The sequence below is a fragment of the Platalea leucorodia genome (genome assembly GCF_965183815.1).
Source record: "Platalea leucorodia genome assembly, chromosome: 4".
Classification (NCBI taxonomy): Eukaryota; Metazoa; Chordata; class Aves; order Pelecaniformes; family Threskiornithidae; genus Platalea; species Platalea leucorodia.
Window position 1 is genome coordinate 9,999,085 of NC_138826.1, and position 20,952 is coordinate 10,020,036.

The 20,952-nt window shown below is 39.8% G+C and overlaps 1 protein-coding gene across 1 annotated transcript in view; it reads left to right on the plus strand.

Annotated features, from left to right (window-relative positions):
* Positions 1–20,750, plus strand: part of ABLIM1 (actin binding LIM protein 1) — a 109,877-nt gene extending 89,127 nt beyond the window's left edge. Inside the window, exons 13-23 of the mRNA XM_082309773.1 lie at positions 2,891–2,995; positions 5,329–5,376; positions 7,691–7,837; positions 10,063–10,154; positions 10,289–10,385; positions 12,563–12,624; positions 12,932–12,992; positions 13,959–13,966; positions 15,246–15,320; positions 18,338–18,418; positions 19,745–20,750. Coding sequence (XP_082165899.1) covers positions 2,891–2,995; positions 5,329–5,376; positions 7,691–7,837; positions 10,063–10,154; positions 10,289–10,385; positions 12,563–12,624; positions 12,932–12,992; positions 13,959–13,966; positions 15,246–15,320; positions 18,338–18,418; positions 19,745–19,858 — 890 coding nt within the window. The 3' untranslated portion in view covers positions 19,859–20,750. The remainder of the gene's footprint in view (positions 1–2,890; positions 2,996–5,328; positions 5,377–7,690; positions 7,838–10,062; positions 10,155–10,288; positions 10,386–12,562; positions 12,625–12,931; positions 12,993–13,958; positions 13,967–15,245; positions 15,321–18,337; positions 18,419–19,744) is intronic.
* Positions 20,751–20,952: the final 202 nt, after the last annotated feature.

A 20,952-nucleotide genomic window follows, 5' to 3' on the forward strand; every position in this document is an offset into this window, starting at 1 on the left:
GTGTTGGCGAACTGGAGTGCTCTTGTTGCTTTGTGGAGTTAATGCTAGTTATGGCATATCTGAGGTAGAGAGACTTTCCTGTACAGGCACAGCAAGGAACCCAAATTCAGAGCCTGCGCAGCCCCTTTTTTTATGTAAAGCTGCAAGCAGGCTGGCCGTGAGGCCCTGGGAGGCAGGTACAGGCAGGCTAGCAGCTCTGCTTTCCTCTGCGCGTATGCACGTTCCACAGATGTTGGCACTGCTTTCATAAATTGTGGGTGATTTTACAGTGGCAGCTGAAGCACTTAAGCCTCGTTATTAGAGTGGGCTCCTCAGGGATGATATAATGAGAATCTAAGTAGATGTACCATTCCCTCCCGCAGTGGTTGGAGGTAATGAGACTGCCATCCTAGAAAGTGTGAAGGAGAGTCATTTGTCAGTACTAGTAGGAGTCATTAGGAAGAGAGAGACTGCACAGGAACCCCAGGAAATACAAGCCAACAGAGACATCTGTAAAGCAACTTGTGCAGGATGATTCCACGCTAATTGTCTGCCTTGTACTGTATGCGTTATACAACATTACCAGTTCTCTATAAACAAATTATCTGTGTACCAGATACAAGATTAGCCAGCATACGTTTATGGTTGTAAGCATACTTAGTTGTGTCTAGTTGAGATAAGAGGTGGGTATAAGAAGATTTTCTTCCCCATACTTGTAGTGTTGGTGATAGAGGCATTGTAAATTGAACATGCCCGCATTTTGACTACCAATTCCCAACAGGTAAAATGTCCTTGTGCCTTCTCTGTTATGACCTGTCCACAGGTCAATAAATCCCTTTTGATTCTTCTCTTTCATTGAATATACTAATTGCCAATGGAAGCAGAAAGGCAGAATGATATGTCTCTAAAGGTTATAAATTTTAGAATTAATTATAACTTGAGGCCATCTCAATACTGATGGGTTTTTTCCCTATAAAACAATGATTTTGCTGAAAAGTAACTCATAATTTCTCAATAGAAAGAAATAACATAAGTAAAATCAGCTTAACCAAGTTAGGTGTTTTACCATCACGGTATTTCAAAGGCTGGAGAAGTACAACACAATATTGGAATGGCCAAGTAAAGGACTATAGATTGAGATATGACAATATTATTTTAAATAGTCGTTCATACTGCTTTTCAGAGTTAGTAAACCTAGCACTTACTGTTACGTGGCCAGAAGCTCGGCATTGCTGCACCCAAAATAGAAAACCACCATCAACGCATGTGGTTGAAAGAACATCATGTTTGGGAGATATCATGTACATTAAGTCATTCAGGGCTGAAATATCCAAGTGGTAAATGTAGAATTTTGCACATGCATTCTTCTGGACAAATTTTGTACAGCCAAGCCCCCTGAACTGTGCATGTAATTTTTAAAACATGTATGTGCAGATGGATTAACTTGTATACTGACAGAGGCCTCTGTGGCACATTTCTCAGTGCGGTTTGTAAAGAGCATTTTTTTTTTTTTCCTCCCTTGTGGTGCCTTTTAGATTGGCAGATGACCGCTCAAGTAAAAGAGGAACTTTTGTGTAAAGAAAACTTCCTTTCCCACCCCCGCCCCTGCCAAATATATAAATAAGAAGTGTGCTGAGTCTTAGGTTTTGCGTCCTCTAACGGAACATAGGAAACCTGTAGCTGAAAGGAGGCCTGCAGTTTCTTTTGTGTTGTGTTTTATAGCCCTCCTGTATTTGTCGTCCCCCCCCTTTTTTTTTTTCTTGCATTGTTAATCAGCTTTTCAAGGTTTTTTTAAGCCCTTGTGCATACCTGAAACGTGGAAGGGGTTTGATGCTCCCCTACTTTTCACCATTATGGTCACTCACACCCATGTAAAATAAGCACCTATGTGGACGGTTTTTGCTTGTGTGAGTTGGCGCTAGCGTGAAGAATGGCACAAAGTAAAAGGCAGCAACATTCTTTTATGGTACACACAGAGTCATGTGTTTGGATATCTGGCTGTTAAGTCTTGATGCATGGTTCTGCAACAGCCCTCTTGCCCTGACAAACACGGGAACTTTTAGGGCCGTTGGATTGCTGTGGTGGATTGTTAGGAGGCAAAGAAATAGTCCTGGTAAGAGTAATTCTACAAATGGAACAAACCGTGTGTGCAAAATGGAGTTCAGGTTTTTAGACATCAGGTTCAGATTTGCAAAATCAGCAGGGGTGAAGTATTGTCACCAGAGCCAAATTTGGCATTGACAGAGATTTGGGGTGGAACCAGTGATAAGGGTGCAACCACCGGATGGGCTGCATTGCTCTACAAATTATTTTGCTATATCAAAAATCTCCTACTAGAGAGCTAAACCCATGAAAGAGTGTGTATAGAACAGTTATGCCTTTTGATATGGGCCAAGTGACCTAACAGCTATTTTCCATCTCTAGCTTCTGTATGCTTTTGGTCTAGGGAACTGTAGTAACTGCCAGCATCTGCTTCTATCTGCTTGGGAGTTGATTTCATTTTGGGTTTGCATATCAACTACTATGCTCTGTGCCTGTGACTTTTAATTCCAAATATCAATCTCCGTACTAAATCATTGCCAAGTAACCTTCCGTTCTTCTTTTCCATGCTGCCCATCTAATCACCAGCTGTGAGCACACAGCTCCTGCCTGCATGCCATCAGAATGAGTCTGAGCTGCTCAAACCTCAACTCCAGCCTGAACATGAATTTTTGTCTCTGCAGGAATATCAGGAAACAAAAAAGTCACCAGGGCTACCAGTTCTTGTTATTGTTTGTATTTATATTTTTGGTTCAACTTCTTTTCTCCCTGGAGGATTTGATTCCACCGATTTTGTTTGGGTTTGATTGGGCTTGCTTTTTTTTATTGCTCTCCCTCTTCTCATTTTGTTTTCTCCATTCTTTCATTGGAGGCAATGAGCCGTCCAGCGGTCGGAACTCCCCTGTCCCCTACCGTCCCGACAGCCGCCCTCTCACTCCAACTTACGCTCAGGCCCCTAAACATTTCCATGTTCCAGGTAGGAGCTGGCACTGTATGTGTCTCGGTGTCCTGTCACAGTGTAGAATGTAGCCTTTGTAACTTTTGTCTTGTCTCCATCGTTTCACGCTGTTTACCATGAGGTACACCCACCAGTTTGGAACTGCTCCTGCGCTTGCTGAGAGGGGTAGTGTGTTAAGAAATAGAGGGGGAGTTTCACTGTCATTTTTGCCTATTCTGTTGGTCAGGTGCTTCGCTGTTAGAATGCCTTGGTTTTCAGGGTCTGTTGGTGGCCGTCAGCTGGATATGAGCTATGTAAGGATTGATTTTTCTTGCAGTTGCACCAGCTGAGCACCGGCATAACTCTACTAACTTTGGAGGAGTTGGTTTTGATGACAGTGGCATGCAGGAAAGAGTTGACCAGTGAGCCATTACATATGTTGTTCCTTCAGATTGCTGTGACTTGTTTCAGTCTTGAACCAAGCAGTTCTAGGTTAGTGTTCCATTTTTTTAAAAGCAGATGAGGATGTTTCTTCACTTGTTTTGTGCAATGTTCTGGTGTCCTCAGAGAGACCTGCAGATCCACAGGGATATGTATGCCTCAGGGTGTCCTCTCTATAAAGGGCAGTCTCTGTTATAAAGTGAGCTGCATAGTTCTTCCAGCCTCGGAGAAGCTCATCTGTCTTGGATTTTGATGAGATGAAGGTGATGTGTCCCTAGCGTTGTTGACGTGCATCTTCTGACTGCATCAGTGCTAGCTGAAAGCCTTATTATATCCAGTTATTCTTCAGGTCCCCTTCAGCCTAGTATCCCTTCGCACTGCCAGAGTTTAGTGTTTCTCCTTTCCTCAGATCTGGCAGATAAACTGTTTGTGGGAACTTCTTTTTCAGTCAGTGTGACCTGGCTTGGCTAAGGTAGGCTGTTTTAACTGCTTAAGCTAACCTGGCTCACTTTGACTTGCGTAAACTAAAGCGCACTTACGTGAATAGCTCCGAGTAATAATTTCTGGCGTGCTGGGAGAGCTGTCCTCTTCAGCTGGCACAGTGCAGCCACAGAAGGAGCTGCGTTCCTATCCTTATAGCTTTCTGGTATAGATGTGCGCAAAAGCATTGCATGACTGCCCTTGTAATTTTTATACCTATTTGCTGGTCAAGTAGCCATAACAGATCACTAAGAAGAATGAAATACCTCAATGTCTTTGTGTGCAATGAGTTTGCCTGTTTAGTAAAGGATGTAGGGTTCTGCAGAGTAAGATTTGCTTCTGTTCCAATGGATTGTTAGGGTTAGCTTTCCTTAATGCCAAAGGCTAAGTTGCCTCCTGTAGCACTTTAATTGGATGTGTGATAACACAGCATGTATTTCTAAAATGCTTTTCATCTTTCATTCTAAGGTAACTGAAAACTTTTTTCAGGCAGTATGAAGTAGCAAAATGGGTTTCTGACATGAATTTTCTAGTTCCCAGTAGCTCATTTTGGTCTCCTAATAAGATTTTGACAGATTTTTGCACTGTAGCACTGATTTTGGATTAACTTCTGTACTTGTAGCTGTGCTGAATACATGAAGTATTGGCTTGGGTGGGAAGGTAGTTTAGAACAAACTGATTCCTGTCTTAGATTATTATTTGTAAAAATACAATATCTTTTAGACATGCTGTAGATTTACTGCATTAGAGTTCTGGAAAGTGTTTTTATTCTGATTTACATTGGTAATGTGCAATGTGGTGGGCCTTACATAAAAAAAATACAAAAAAGAAATAAAATCTCTCCTTGTGGTTTGAGAATTAGTAGTATATCAGTTAACACTGCATAAAGCATCCCTTTGACTCACTGAAGAGTAGCTGTTGTTGACTGTTCAAAACAGTGTATTAGGCAGCTATTTTGTTCTCTGGATTTTGAAGTGAATTGTGGGCTCACTGCATTCTCCTCTGCTCAATCTGGCCAGTCAGTTGGAAAGAAAATTGAGCTGTTACGACTGAAGCGCAATTTTCCACAAAAGTTATTTGGGGTAGTTTTGCCCAAATGGCTTGTATCTTCACCATTGAAATGTCTTGCTTGTTCACATTTCTTCTGTAACTTTTATCCCACTGATAATCTTCTGAATGTTTGAAATGAATGGTTCATGACTTGGATGCATCCACATGTTACAGAATCAGCTCCAAAGGACTTCATACCACATGTCTTCGACTTTTCACTTGTTCTTCTGTTTTCTTTTCTTTAAATAATCTGATTTTGTATAATACTAGAAATAGCTTTCTGGCTTTTTCTTGTGCTACATCCTTGATTTGGTCTGTCTATTATTTTAGTGTTGGAGTTATCTTTATCTACAACTGAAGTCGTTTTCATATTCCCATTTGTTTGTTTCTCAATTTCACAGATCAAGGTGTCAACATTTACAGAAAACCGCCAATCTACAAACAACATGGTAAATGATCTTTCCCTTTTTATTTCAAAACTGGAGTGTCAACTAAATTAAAAGGCATGCAGGCTAGTGAAAAGCATTCAGTGTTTACTTTGTAAGCATTAAAAATTCGTAGTCCAAGCTTGAAACAGCTGTTGTTGCATGTCCTGCTGAGTGGTTATGTTTTAAAGCATGTTGTTTCATTTGGATCATATGGTTTAAATTTTGGCCACGCTGATATTAACGGCAAAATTGCCATTAACTGGGATTTTGCTGTCTCTTTAGCATTATGATGCCTTCCTGTATTTCACTTCTTTAAGTCTGTATTTTCAGAATACAGGTACTGATCATGTTAAAATGGCTTAACAACAGACTGTTCTCTGACAGGGACTTCATGGAATATCCTCACTTTAAACAGACAAAGTACAATGATTTCTTTCAACAGCAAAGGTGGAGATGTTATTGTCAGACTGGAATTCCAAATGTACCTGTGTCTTTAAATAAGAAGCTTTAATTATTGAAGATAATATAGGTGACTTATCACTGACAGGGCTAATTTGATTCTCAAGCCCTGTGCTATAGCTCAGGTTGTTTTTCTTGTTGCCATACTTGTTTTTCCAGTTGTTGGGATTCTGAGCTGGAGAGCGGTGCTAGTGCGCTAATCTTTTTGGTGTAGGCATTGTTATAGCGAGTCTGAAACAACGGTGATGGCAGAAGCCGACTGTACTGCCAGTCTTTAGTACTGCAGAGCAAGGTCCCGGTTGTAACGGAGTGTGTTCACTCTTCCCTTCCGCTGTGAAGAGAAATCTTTCACTAGGTGATGATTTTTGTCATGTGGTGAAAGATGAGTGACTCCACTTTTTAAAGACTTTGAGTTTGCATCCCTTTGCAGAACCTTTTTCCAATGAAATGTATTTAGGGTTAAGTAGCAAACTAGCAGCACTCTGCGGAGTTTAGAAGAACACTTGGCTGAGAGCCGTTGAGCCGAGATGATTAGGGAAGCTCGGGAAGTCCATTCTGTAGTCAGGAGTAAACATTGCAAGTAACACTGCTGTGGTTTTACATCAGGGTTTTTTCCTCTTTCTTTTTTAAGTTTCAAACCATATGCTCATTTTGGAAAAAATCTTAACATTATTTTTGTTTATTTTTATGGTTTTAATGTATCTCCTCACCTCCCATTAACATGTGAATGTTTAACCACTGACATCACCAATTCTACGTAAGTACTGTTTGAAGTCATGCTTTTGTAAACTGACCAGCTTTCTCCGTACCTGCAATTATGCTTAGAGTTTCCCAGTCATAAAATACTCAGAGTTCCCAATGATATCTAATACTGATGTTCCTAAACTACCCTGAACATGTTGGATGAGCAGCACAATGCTTCACTTTGTTAACAGATGTCTTTCTGTTTAAAAAAAAAAAAAAGAGAAAAGGAAAAAAAAAGTCCAGAATTCTTGCTTCTGATACAATAGCTTCATACAAGAGAAGGTGATATGAGCTAACAGTTTGCAGATAAGAGGTAGATAACGCTGGTTTTAATGTAAACTGAATCCTATTGGATTTTTTGGTTTTTTTTTTAATGTCAAGAAGTGAAAGCCATAATGCACATCCTCACATGCTTTTAAGAGACTTTGGCTTAGACTGGAATCTTAAGTGGATGCCCCACTGCTGAGATATTTTTTTGGTGAGGTTCATTTCATTGCAAGTGCCTTTCCCTGCCAAGTTGATCTGAATGGAGTTCAGTATTTATTAATAAATTCACATCTGCTTTTACTACTACTGCATGCTAATAAGCAAAGGCATGCAGCAGAAAAAATCCACTGGTTAAATAAGCATATTTGTTTCAGATTTCTTTTTTTGTTTGTTTTGCAGCTTTTCACAGAAACAGAGGAAATAATTAGCATCAGTAGAGTTGAAATTAGTGCTGTTCCTCTGAACTATTTGTTTACTTGCCCTAGAAGGAAGATATATCAGTACATAAATCTGATTTCATCTTCATTAATAATCAGGTGTCCTTAGGAGATATTGGCAAATACTGTTAGATTGAATTTTCTTACTCTTGCCTAATCATTCTAACCCTGTGCAACCCTAGTAAAATCCAAAGCTGGTTTGGGGTTATTTTGGGAGTGGGGATGAGGGAGGAGAGGAAGGTTTGATTCCAATCTATTGGCAAGAGAAAGACATTACTTTGCCTCAAACTGCAATTAGAAAAGCAAAACATGAAAATGTTTGCTTTTCAAAATTAACTTCTTGTAAAGTGTAAAATTTTGCCAAAATAAGGAAGACCTTTATGTTGATACAGATGATTACATAGCTAAGTTCCCTGATTGCCATCTAGATGCAGCTGCTTTGGCAGCACAGAGCAAGTCCTCCGAGGATATCATCAAGTCCTCCAAGTTCCCAGCAGCTCATGCACCAGCACCCAACGAGATACCAAAGATTGAGACGGACCACTGGCCAGGTCCTCCCTCCCTTGCGGCCATAGGTATGCAAAAAAAAAAAAAAAAAAGGTACAAGCGATGCGGCTTAAAAGGTACTGGTAACCAAAGTAGGTTAACACTGGAGCTGTAAAAATGGGTAGTGAAGATTGTGTCCACCCCAGGTGTTTGCCACAAAGTGCAGTTCTTCTGGTGAGACTTCCGAGTGTCTGTGAATTTAAAACTATTGAATAGCGCTGAGTTAGAAGGGGTTTTGCTAAAGGACTTTGGAATTGATCACACAGATATTAACCCATAGACAAATTATGTGAACTCCCATGCAGTAGCTTAAAAAATGTGGTGTGTCACACAAGCCTGACTTCTTTCAGTTATTGTCTGTTTAATCTTTTAGTCCTAAGCTAATAGCAAATATTCCACAGAAAATATGGTTGCTTCCAACCACATGACTGTTTTCATGGCAAGAAGCAATGACTGAAGTGGAACAGTTAATGGACAAAAAAAAAGTCCTGATTTTCAGAGTTACTGTTTCTACCGACTTTGTATTTTTCTTCTGTATTATTGCACTACAGGTGTCTCATTTTCTTTTCTGTAAATCATGCGAATCATGATCATTTTTAATTTTTTTTTGTTTTGTATTTTTTTTCTCTGTTAATTTTTATTGACCCCCATAGCATAAAATAAGCTACCTAGCCTAGTTCATTTATGAAGTCATGTCTGAAACACTGAAGGTGTTGCCTGTTTCAGGTTTCTGTGAAAGAGCGTATGGTTTTCAGTGCAATGGGATTTTCACAGAAGTGCTGGGAGAGGAGAGACAGGGTGGGATGGCTCAATGACCAACTGAAGAGGCTGCATGCGCAGTGGCAATTTTTTGAAAATGTCCTTTATATAGGCTTGCAACCTGACAAACATTACAGTCACAGTGATAACATCAACGTACTTGAAACTCTCCTGACAATGCTTATGATAACTACAGCATTATTATGCCATATGTCTGAGGCGGAGCCTTTGTTGGAAATTTTGGCTCTCAGCTCAGTCTGTATGCAGTGGATGACAACTTTTAATGGTTTCCAGTAAAACTGCTTTGTATATTGTATATTGTCTATCTTAGAAGCTAAACAGGACTGTTTGGAAACTATAAAGATAAAAATGTGCTCATCGACGTATTTAATTCAGAAATCACACAAGATTTTATTTTATTTTATTCAGTCATCACACAAGACTAATCACTAAAAACCAAACCCAGAAGCCCCAGGTTTTTTGGCTTGTTCTGTGATTTTGAGTGTGATATTTTGCTTACAGAGCTAGAATGAGCTCAGCTGTCAAAAAAATGAGTATTACTGCTGTTCTACTGAACAGTCTTGCAAAAGCCTGAGACACCAAACAACATAATAAATAATTTAATTACAAACAATTTCTCCATAACTTTTTGTCTCTCTCCATATTAGCATCAATTTAACACTGCAGTACAAAACATTTAATTGATATAAACCTTCTGATACTTTAGTTGCAAAATTTAGTCTTCATCCAAGTAAAACACTGAGTTTGTCTAGCGTTAGATTGGTGAATAACTATATCAGGATACAGCCTGTGCAGAAAAAAATACAACTGCTGTCTAAATGCTTGCAGCAATACCATATTCTGGGTATTCGTGGAAGTGTCCTGATGTCCAAATTGGACCATTTCTTAAGATTACTCACGAAAATAAAGGTTATTCAATAAAAAGTTAAGAAACTAGTGTAGAACACAAATCAGTTTGCTTCATTTTAGACCAAATATAATGCCTTGTTAATTCCAAATATGAGTGTCCATTTAGGAGATTAATGTAGTTTAATTTTCCATTTGAAGTGTTAATTCAGATTTGCTTTTCTGAGTCTAGATAAAAGTATAAATGTAAATCAGATTTTCTCTTTTCAACCACGGGTGCAGTTACTGGTGCCATTAAACCCCATGTTTCCAGAACTAGCAATCTGAGCTCCTTTTTTCTATTACATTGATTTCATGGCTTTTGTATCCAGGACTGTTGCTTGGTTGGGAACTGATGTGCAGTTTAACTTCTTGTTAATTTTATAAGAAGCCTGATAGCCGTAGGGCAGGCTATCTGAGCGAGTTTCATTAAGGGTGATTTTTTGAAAAGTCTTTTGACTCTGAAAGAAAATACTGCTTTGTTTATTCAGTAAATCAAACTGACCAGTACTTTCTAGCATTGAAATCTTCAAGCTGCAATTGAACTGATACACAAAGCTCTGTCTGTACTGTGGTTTTATGGAAGCAGGAGCTGACATGAGGCGCAGATCAAGTGGAAGAGAGGAAGATGATGAGGAGCTACAGAGACGCCGGCAACTGCAGGAGGAGCAGCTCATGAAGGTGGTTATAAGCTTGTCTTCGTGCTGTTTCTGAACACCATCCAAAAAGTTCCCCTTTGTTTTCTGTAAGCAATTTCTGCTAATGCCTTGATCAGCTTTATTTTATTGATATATTTTTTTAATTGCCGTTTATAGCTCAACTCTGGTCTGGGACAACTGATATTGAAAGAGGAGATGGAAAAGGAGAGTCGCGATAGGTCAGCCCTTTCTGCCAGTCGTTACGATTCTCCAGGTAATTCATGTAGGCAATAAAGCTAATAATGAACAGCGAATAATGAACCCCACATACACACATATTAAGCAGTCCCCCAAAAGAGAGACCACTGGGAAGACCGCTTAATATGTGTATATGTGATGTTCTCCTCTGAAAGAGTGGCCTAATTCATTAGCTGGTGGTTTTGGTGAGGGGAGGAGTATCACAGTTGTTTTTTAAATAGAAGAAATATGAGGTTGAGGATTTTCAGGCAATTTTGAGGAGAGAGATTTTCTAATATAGATAAGGAGTGAGGTAAAATATTCAGTGACTATTACATCACACACATGCTAATAGGCTGGGTTATTAAATTACAATAACACATTTTTTAACTGGTGGTTCCTATCACTGTTTAGGCTCTCCTCCCAGGAACAGAAAATCAGCAACATTTAGCAGTGGGGCTGCATATTCCAAACAGAGCCAATGTTTTGGCCTTGGCTGACATTTTGATTGGGGGTATTCTGTTCCAGAGCAAAAGCACAAAAGTCAGCTTTGGTCAATTGGTGGCTTAGTTTCTTGGCCTCATTGCATATTTTCATATACATCTGTGGCTGCCTCAGATCTCCAGAGAAGGGTTTGGGGGTTTTATTTCACTCTCTTCATCCACTGGTGATTGTAGCCCAGCAGCTGTACTTCAAGCCAAGAAGGGACAGGATGAGTCTCTTTGGAGTCACCCACTGGAGTAGCTGCCAAGGAAACTTAAGATTTCCTCATGTTCCCTGTTGTATAAATGTGTTGCCTCTGTGGTCTTGGAGAGAACGTCTGTGGCTCTCCCTCACTACCTGTAGTGTTTACAGGGCCAGAATCTACCTGCTCAACTCAAAGCTTATGATTTTTTTAATTAACCTTAGCACAGGTTGGAGGACTCCTTTATTGGAGATGTGTCCATCCCTCTCTGCAGTGGTAATCAGTGCAGACATCAGTTGCCATTTGTGGAATCAGTGGTACCTTTGCCAAAGCTGCTTGTTGCTGGCAACAACAGTGCCCCAAGTTCTACATTCCCTGCCCTTCTGTGGTAAAAACATTTAAAAAAACAAAAATTGCATTCTTATATGGAGGATCTTGTCTGAAGGGGCTGTATTAACTGTAGAGGTGCTACGGATCATTATGCTGACAATCTTTCTGTTTATCCATCTTTTTATGTGTATTCGAAAACATGCCTTTGACATTTCCACATTGTCTTTGTCTTGTTCATGCAATTTCTGAGGTCAGTGCAAATACTAAGTTGAATGCCCCCAGGTACCTTATTTCACTTTCATTTCAGATGAAAGCAGGAGTCACAGAGGTTGGTTGAATCATGCCATGTTCTCAGAAGTGTCACATCATGTACAGGATAACTATAATTTCGGATAACTATAATTTTGGATCAGAATGCCAAATTCTCAAACATGTTTGAATTCCCTCAGCCCTGCCCATTCTGATCGTTCTCCTGGTGAAGTCAGTACCAAAACATCTGTCAATTACAGTGTTACAGGACCGAAACTAATAGCCGTTTCTCCTTTGTAGCAAAAAATGGCAAGCTGAAGCATGTGAATACAGAGAATGGAGTGTATCTTGGCTTGTGCAGCAGCAGAAGCTGGGAGCATGAGTGCAATAGTAGTTGCAGTAGAAGGATAGAAAGGAAATTCATGAAAGGTTCAGAGGGTATGATGATATATAAACCGTGTGTGCCACTTAAGTGAGTGGAATTGAATGGACCTGCATGGGAGACTTAACAGGGAACCTACCCAGTCAAACACTGCTGATCTTGGATTCTCCTTGTCCTTTATCTTGGTCCCATCATAAGGTGCACGGCAATACTTTATCTAGCTTAGGACTAAAAAGTTACTTTGCTCTGTTGTCTAATCCTTGAGCATTACTTTCAACTCAATGGAGACCACTTTGATTTTGACCCTGGCAAAATCACAGTGTCCCTTCTTGATGATCTGCCGCCATGGCATGATAAAGCTGCATGTAACTTACAGAATGTATGGAAGGTTGTGATGAGTCTGGGGCTGAGATGTTAGTTTCTTAAAGTCAGTGTGTTTCAGTTGGTTATGTATATGCTTAGCTCTTTTAACTGTGTTTTTTATGCTAGTTGGTTCCTCAAATGTTCTTGGTTTTGAGTTTCCATGGGATTTTTCCAGTAAAAGATTTTTCCCTTCCTCATTCAACAGCACATGCTTCAGCCTCCAAAACCTCTTCTCTCCCTGGCTATGGAAAAAATGGACTTCACAGGGTAAGGAGGTGGCAATTTTGAGACGTGAAAGGTGGCTTTAATTATCCATGATATTTATTTCCATATTAACTGCATTGGATTTTCAGTTTGATCAGGCTTTCTTATAAAACCGTCTGAAGTCAGACAAAACCTAATTTCCCTTCCCACAAACTACACTGTTAAAAAGGCAAGAAAGCAACGCAAGAAATGTAGTGAAAATGGAGGGGGGAAAAAAGGCTTAAAGCAATTTGTTACTCCCCATATACAAACCTACTTGTGAAATCATGAACTGTGAATTTATGTGCATGTCCCTCTTTTCCTGTTACAGCCGGTGTCTACAGATTTTGGTCAGTACAACAGTTATGGGGATGTGAGTGGTGGTGTTAGAGGTAAGGCTGAGGAGCCTTTTTACATAACACTTCATTACTGAACATGTTATGATCGTTTCTGCTGTTTTATTTTAAGGTTGTGGATGTGGTAACTTTGTATTTGCTCAGTACATTTTAACTTCCTCTGCTAAACACAACGATTAACTCAAACTCTGCAAATACCTATTAAAAAGTTTGGGTTTGTTTTGCTGAATATGCTATGTGCAGCTGATCCTTGTTTATGCCAAGGGACTGCTTTAGCACTGGTGCAAATGGAAAGCAGGTAACGTGTATATTATCAGGAATATGTACTGAGTTCTGTTACGGTGTTTTCTTTCTCTGAAAATGACCATCCACTGCACAGTCTGAAAGAACGTGCCACAGTGAAGAAAGGAGCATAATGCCTTCTAATCTCTGTTGCTGCTCATGATTTTCATTATTACTTTGAACTAGATAATTTGACAATATTTATGAAAGTTGTGAAACTCTGAGAGTTAATGTTTTGAAATGGTTTGAGCTGAGAGAGAGACAGAGAGGGGCTAGTTATCTCCAAAGTGAAATTGATCCCGGCCATCTTAGATACCCTATGGTCAGGCATCTTCTGTTGGCGCTTGGGTCTCTTTATAGACTATGGAGAAATCTAGAGAGCTACCTGATGGCAGAGGTTAGGTGAGGTGAATCCTGCTCTACACATTTGAATTTTAGTTGGCTATTTATTCACTTGATTGTGGTTTTGTGTTTCTTAATATTTCCAAAGTGATTTTCCTGAATGAGAAGCCTGCTCAAAATGAAAAGGGCTGCATGTTTGGAGTGTTTGACTCTTTACAAACTAAGTCCAAAAGTAGGAAGGTTCCTGGCCTTAGAGAATCAGGTGGGATTTTGAAAAGATCAGGTAGGCCAGAAGACACAAGGATTATCTGGTAGATTGTGACTGATTCCTGTTCTTCCACACTCTAAAGCTGATGAGATTTCTCTTTTGCTTTTCAGATTTCCAGGTAGAGTACGGGTTTTCATCAATCAACTGACAACAGAACTAAAAGCATCTACTTTCTTGTTGAAGTTTGAATTTCTGCTACAGGGAAGGGTTTCTTAAGACAATAGCTTTGATTTTCCTGCATGTTTAAGCATAACCACCAATGTAGACTCTTATCAACAAAAAACAGGCACAGCCTCAGATTTCTCCTTGTTACCTCCCCAGAGCTGGGCTGAGACAGCTCGCACCAGTTCTGTGACTTGCTCTGTAAAATCCACTGTGTGTTGATATATGAGTTATCTGTCATAGTCCTCCCTGGACAGCTGACAGTGGATTTTTTTCCAGCCTCTCTAGTACTGACCCCAGAGACGTATAGAAAGTCTCTTCTGGAGGCAATTTTCTCCCATGCTAGGAGCCTTGAACTCCTCATTTTTACCCTGGAATTTGCTCTCCAGACAAGATGGCTGATCAATAGCTTTCTATGTGCTGCCATCACAGATGAGCGAGTAAGAGGTGTGCTTGCAAATATAAACCCTTTTCCTCCAAATCCTGTCTGCAGGGTTTTTTCCAGAATGGTTTGATTCTGGCTGGCTCCTCAGCGCAATCACAATATGAAATGGCAATTTAAGAAAGAGTTTAATGACTTGGATAATTTTGTTAATGCTGTATCAAAATCACGATGATTGGAAAGAGAATAAGATTATGGGAGGAGAGAGGAGTTGTCCATGTATTGTGCTCAAAATGTTGTTTTGTTAGGAACAGTACCTGTGTCAAAACAGCACCTTTTTACCCTGTCCCTGTTTGTGTTCATCATAAAAATTTCCCATTGTAGAGACAAAAAAAAAAAAAAAACCCACCTCAGCTGATACAGTAAGTGACAGAAAGGACAGCCCAGAAGTGTAAGAGTACTTTGTATGCTGTTGGGTGGGATCTGAATTAATGCTTCTGCGTATTTGTCCAGAGAAGAACCCTGCTTAGTCACTGGGGTGGGAAAGGGCCCACCATTCTCTTGGGGTCCCCGGGTCCACCTGGGAAGTGATGTTGGTAGGCTCAGTGGGGAGCTGTTGCCAGCCTTAGCAGTGACAGATGGCTGTGGTGGCAGAGGGGATCGAAGGATCCCTCTGCACGCCTCAGAGAAGTGGTAAACAGTAGCCATGGCAATGATCTATACGATAAGACTAAATATTAAAACTTGAGGGAAGTCTTAGGGCGAATTGACCTTTGTTTTCACCACTACTTGAGTGCCTTTACCCTCTGTGTGTGTAACCTATGTGTCTGATGTATACCTGTATCTGATGCAGTCCCTTCCGGATGGTCATGTCCCTGGAATGAGAATGGACAGAGGAGTATCTATGCCTAACATGTTGGAGCCAAAGGCAAGTGCAGATGTTATTCACTTGACTTCAAGACAGTGAGGATTTGACTGTGAAATGCAGATAAAATATGGGAAGTGTCTTAGTTCCCTTGTTTTTCTTTACCTCACCTCAGTCCCTGCTCCTTATGTGCTAAACCTCTCCCTTTGCTCTGGACATGGCCTCTTACAGGTGTTAGTACTCAGGCAGGCTGAGGGCAGTCCAGGTGTGCTTCTTGGGTTAAGGAAGCTTTTCCAGAGACAAAACAAAGATACTGAAGATGCTCAATAGCTAGTTCTCTGTCAAGCTTCTACTAGCCAAAACAGCAGGCCAGACTCAATGGGAAAGTTTCAGATCTGTCAGGCTGGAAAAGTGATGCAGAATACTGTGGTTCACAACACGCTGTTGAGGCTGTGTTAATTTAAAAATTAATGAAATAAATGGATCTGTGTTTCAGACTGGAAGTTAGATACCTACATGTCTGTCTGGATCTGTTCTTTAGCTTTCAGCACTGTTAGCCTGACACCTTTCAATAATGTTGAATTCCCTATATAAGAAATTCTTAAGGACATTTACTGGAAAAAGAGGCAATATGTCAGCTGAATATAATATAAGATACAAATTAAAATGCTTTTGCAGCTATGTCTAGAGATGTCCGAGTCAAAAATGAACATAATATATAGAGGGGATTCAACCAGGGCTGTGTTTTAAATCTTATAACTTGCTCTATTGCTGGTGAACCTTCTGAGAAATCATGATTTTTCTGAAGTTACAAGGATCAGCATTTCTGCAGTTAAGTGAGGAGCTCGTTTTGCAAACCAAATTACCACTTGTGCTTCCGAGTCACCTCCAGACAAACTGTACAAGGCAATAACCCTGGCTTTATAAGCTGAGACCCCAGTGCAATGTATATTCACAAGTGTTTTTATATATTATATAAATAAGACCTTGGGGACATCCCCAACTCCTGAGATACTACTTTTTATTCCAAATAATTTCTCTTTCAGTGCAATAGAAATTCTTACAGCCACCACTGCTGTTGATGCACCCAGTAATTTGGAATGTTATTTTGGGTGACAAATTCTGTCAGTATTATTAGTGATACAATTTATTGGAATTTCATGAGATAATAGGTCACTTTCTGTTAATGTTTATAAAGGTGATGCCAGACCCTCAGCTTGTGAGAATTGGCAGTATTTTTATTCATGTCAATGGTCCAACACTAACTTAAACCTGATAAAGTAAAAGAAGCCAACTCAAAGTCAGCATGAAACAAATGAAAAGCGAAAATCTGTAAACTTAAGAATGACCAAATCTTACCAAATGGTTCTCCAGAAAGGACAGAATTTGTGCATCCTGCCACCCCAGATTGAAACCTGCCTTGTTGTGAATATCTAAATATAAGATGTACTTACGACCATAGACCTTGACTTAAACTCTGCCTGTTTAAATATGAAAGTTACATTTTAGTTTCCTATAATGCTGTATATAGCTGTTTCCAGTATCAAACATAAACAATGTAATTCGAAGTATAAACTTAATTGTACAATTGTGACAATGTCAGAATCTCCTAAGAATCATATCTTACAATTGGTATGTAAGCACATGCTATTTAAATTATTATTACTTACAATAAACTCAGTGGTGTGTTCATTGATGCCTGAATCTTATTTATTATATTTTTGAAAAATTCATTGGGATAATTGTTGACAATGGAATGAACTTAATTGCCTAGCTCTGCACAGAAGTTGATTAGGTTGAATGTCTTCTGATGTTAAAATAATTGAATTAATAGCATTTGATAATAGCTCCGCTGTCTCTCCAGGAAAGTTTTGGTGGTCTCGCTCTTGCTCCCAGTGGGCAAGTAAAACAAGACCCATAAATAACAATAAAGGCCGAGCCAATCCCCACTGAAGCCTGCAGAAGAACTTAATTGACTTCAGTAGGGGTTGGATGAGGACCTCACTGGGAATGCTGTTATCCTACGCTGCAGAGACATGCGATGAGAAGGGCTATAGGGAGGCTTTGCCAGATGGAACATGAGCTCTCCTAGGTCATTCCAGGCATTCCTGGAAGTGTCTGTCCAAGGAAAAAAAAAACTAAAACAGAGTTTTATTTGCCATGGATGATTCCAGAAACTGATTTCAAGGCACATGGTTTTCTGAAATCCTTTCTAAGCAGCATTGTTTCTGTTGGATTAAACTGATTTGAGACCCACTGGCCGTAAACATTTTACTTCAAACAAAGAACCTGTAAAACAAAAGTGAAATCAGTTATGCATTCAGGAATTGGTTATTGGCCAAAAACTGATTTGTATAAGTTCTGGACATTCTTTGCAATGTAAAGGGAAAGCAAGGGAAATGTTAATGGGAGATGTGCTGGACACATACTCTCCTGAAGTACATGAAGGTGTGTGAGACAAATATGTCTACAAAAGTATCTCCTGTAATTCATGTATATATTGCACAGCCGGCAAGCACAGTGGGCAGTTGTTTGACTTCTTTAACTCTCCAAAAAGGCAAAGAAAATCATGTGATGAATTTTGACAAATGCAGTGGCCCCTACTAATCAGTATCTCGCTTATTCAGAGTTGCTGCTTTTTCTGATGTACTTTCATGTAGTTCATTTTTAAAAGTCCCCTAAGTGTCCGTTTCCTTAGAGCTGTCCACACTTTGGCAGCCATCAGTTAGACCAATGAGTGCCAAATGTATTTACCGTAATAAGCTCTTAAGTTTATACACTGCTGGATAAGAAGGTATATTGACTGACCAAAGTCAGCTTTATTATATGCACCATAAAAACCAGTGGGGTGAGCAACTACACAGTGGCTCTACAATATGAGGCAGTTTAATACTAAACAAGTTCTTGCTATGTCCAGATTGGCTTGTCTTTCGTGCAACTTTAGGGGACAAAAGTGCTGGGATTTCCTTTGGAAAGGAAACCAAATGTTTGTGTGGTTATGAAAATGAGACACATTGTGTTCTTTTCACTTTAGAATGTAAATACATCTCTTTTTTCCCCCTTTTATACATTGTTAACAGATATTTCCATATGAAATGCTCATGGTGACCAACAGAGGGCGAAATAAAATACTAAAAGATGTAGACAGAACCAGGCTTGAGGTAAGAGAAGCAAGTTCCTAAATGCTCTTTCCTGCTGAAGTTGTTTGTTGTTGCACACTTGAAAGCTCAAACACTGAAGTGTGGGTCCTTGTTAGACTGGGAAGGTTTCTCAGCATGAAGCAGGGAAGGAGGAGTCAGACGGGGAGGAAGCAGCCACGTCTCCACACACAGTGCTGGGCCTGGAGTCCCACATCTCTGTTGCCCTGCTCCTGGACGGAGCTCTCACAACCCTCTTATGTTTTCAAACAATTAATAATTATATACTTGTAAATTGGTAAAAAGCCCAAAATTGGTGAAGTGTTTTGTAGTCATAGGATCCACATTGGAATGGATCATTTCTTAGCTAAGAGTTAGCTAATTTTGGATCATTTCTTAGCTAAGAGTCAGTGTCAGCCATCCTTGAGGATCAAAAGTCTAACTCCCTTTAACTCACCCATGAGTCCTGTGAGTTAGTTAGACTGGCTGATATCCAAAAATATGAGGATTTAAATCTCTGCCAACAAATAAAAATTGTTTACAGCTTTGTGGATTAGAAAGACTTAAGCAGCCCAGTGGAAGACTGGGGATGTTCAAGTCATTTGTAGTTAGTTAATCTTCTGTGGAGATGAACAGAAGGGGCCACAAAAATTTGGGTAAGTAACCGTTTTTCCACATTTTTAGACTGGTAGATATGTGATCACTGGTCAGAATACAACACTGTGTTACGTTAGTGCCACAGGGAGACACTTTCCCCATCCAGTGCACTCTAAAGCAGATGAATGAGAAGTAACTTGTGCACAAGGCAGCACCAAAAATGTTTCATTGGCAATAGAGAAATGTGCTGGACAGTTAGTCTGGCCAGACATCTTCCTTCTCAGAACCTCAAATGTAGCATGTCAACCTGCAGCCCTTCTGCAAAGCTTTCCCGTGTCTGTCTGAACTTCCATATGTACGCAGAGGTGACTAGCCAAAGCCTGGGACAGGGGCGGGCAGGAGCTGGTTTTGTTCTCTGGTCTATCACTGCTTGTTGGGTGACTTCAGGCAAATCATTTTTCTGTCTCTTGCTTATTCAGCAACTTAAATAGTTCTCCTGATTTCCTTTGTAAACTTCTCAGACTTAACAAATTGCAAAATTTTATTGATTCATTGAGCACCCAAGTTCGTGAGGACTTGGATTATCTGTATTGCCAAAGCATTATTATTTCCTGCAATGGCTTCTACACAGTGACATGAAATCCCTAAGGCACTCCTGTCTCCTGTTGTGTCTATTTGGCTTTGACTGACCATTGCCTTTTCTCTTCTTTTTTTTCTCCTTTTTTTTTTTTTTTTTTTTTTTTTTTTAAAAAGCGCCACTTAGCACCTGAAGTTTTTCAAGAAATATTTGGCATGACGATACAGGAGTTTGACAAGTTACCTCTCTGGAGACGCAACGACATGAAGAAAAAAGCAAAACTCTTTTAATCTCCCTTTAAACAAACCAACAAAACATGATGCATAAGATATTGTATAATACAGTCCTAACTATTGGGAAGCAACTACTAATCCACCAAAAAGGGAAAATCGCATAGTGGCACCTCTGTACACAGCAATTGAACAAGATGAACATTTGCCCTCCTGGAACATAGGGAGAAAATATCTGGGCTCAGAAACAACAATGCTAGTTTTCAGAGGTGTTGACCTGTTACATGATATACAAGATAGGAAACTGTTCTGTTCTTCTCCCTCAATGATATTCCCTTTACTTCTCTCCACAATATGATGGACTTTATTGCTAGAGCCAGGAAGTGCCCTTAGGATGCCTTGTAGACTAAAGTAGTTGTAACCACTCCAAGAACTGGAAAAGAATATATATATATATATATAAAAATATATATATATGTATGTGTGTTTGCGTGCGTGCGCACATGTATTTATATCTATCCATCTATCTATGTGTGTGCGTGTATGTATGTGTATATATATGTGTATGTGTATGTATATGGAGAGGAAGATAGATGCTCTGTAGTGAAGGAGAAGCCCTTTGTAACATATCTACATGGTCACATTAAGTCTTTCACACAACTGTTTCTTAATTGGCACTCTTTTGAAATGGCGTCTTCTTCATGTGATACAATCTGCAAAGGTGGGCACTCTGCTCACTTACAGGACATACCAGTTGAATTTCTGGAAAATGGACTCCTTGTATATATTTGCTAGGCTATAGGAAGTGAATTGCTGTGTCTGTTGTCAGTTTTCCCTCTTCCACACTTTCTGCTTGAATTAACAAGGCTGGAGCTTAACCAGTCATTTGAATATTTTAAGATGACTTAAGTAATGGGAATGATGGAGAAGAATCAGTTTTCTTGTAATTTAGTCCAGGAGATGGGTGGATAGGGGTGGGAGTGACAGAGTGAGAAAATGCTTTTTTAAGTGTGCCCTGGTTCACACCCAGAGATTTTGGGACGGATTCCCTGCTAGTAATTACTAGTACAGCTCATCAGACTGCCGTGGAGTTGTAGGATTTTACATCGGCAGGGAATATGGGTCTCTGCAAGCTAACACGCAAATTGATCCCT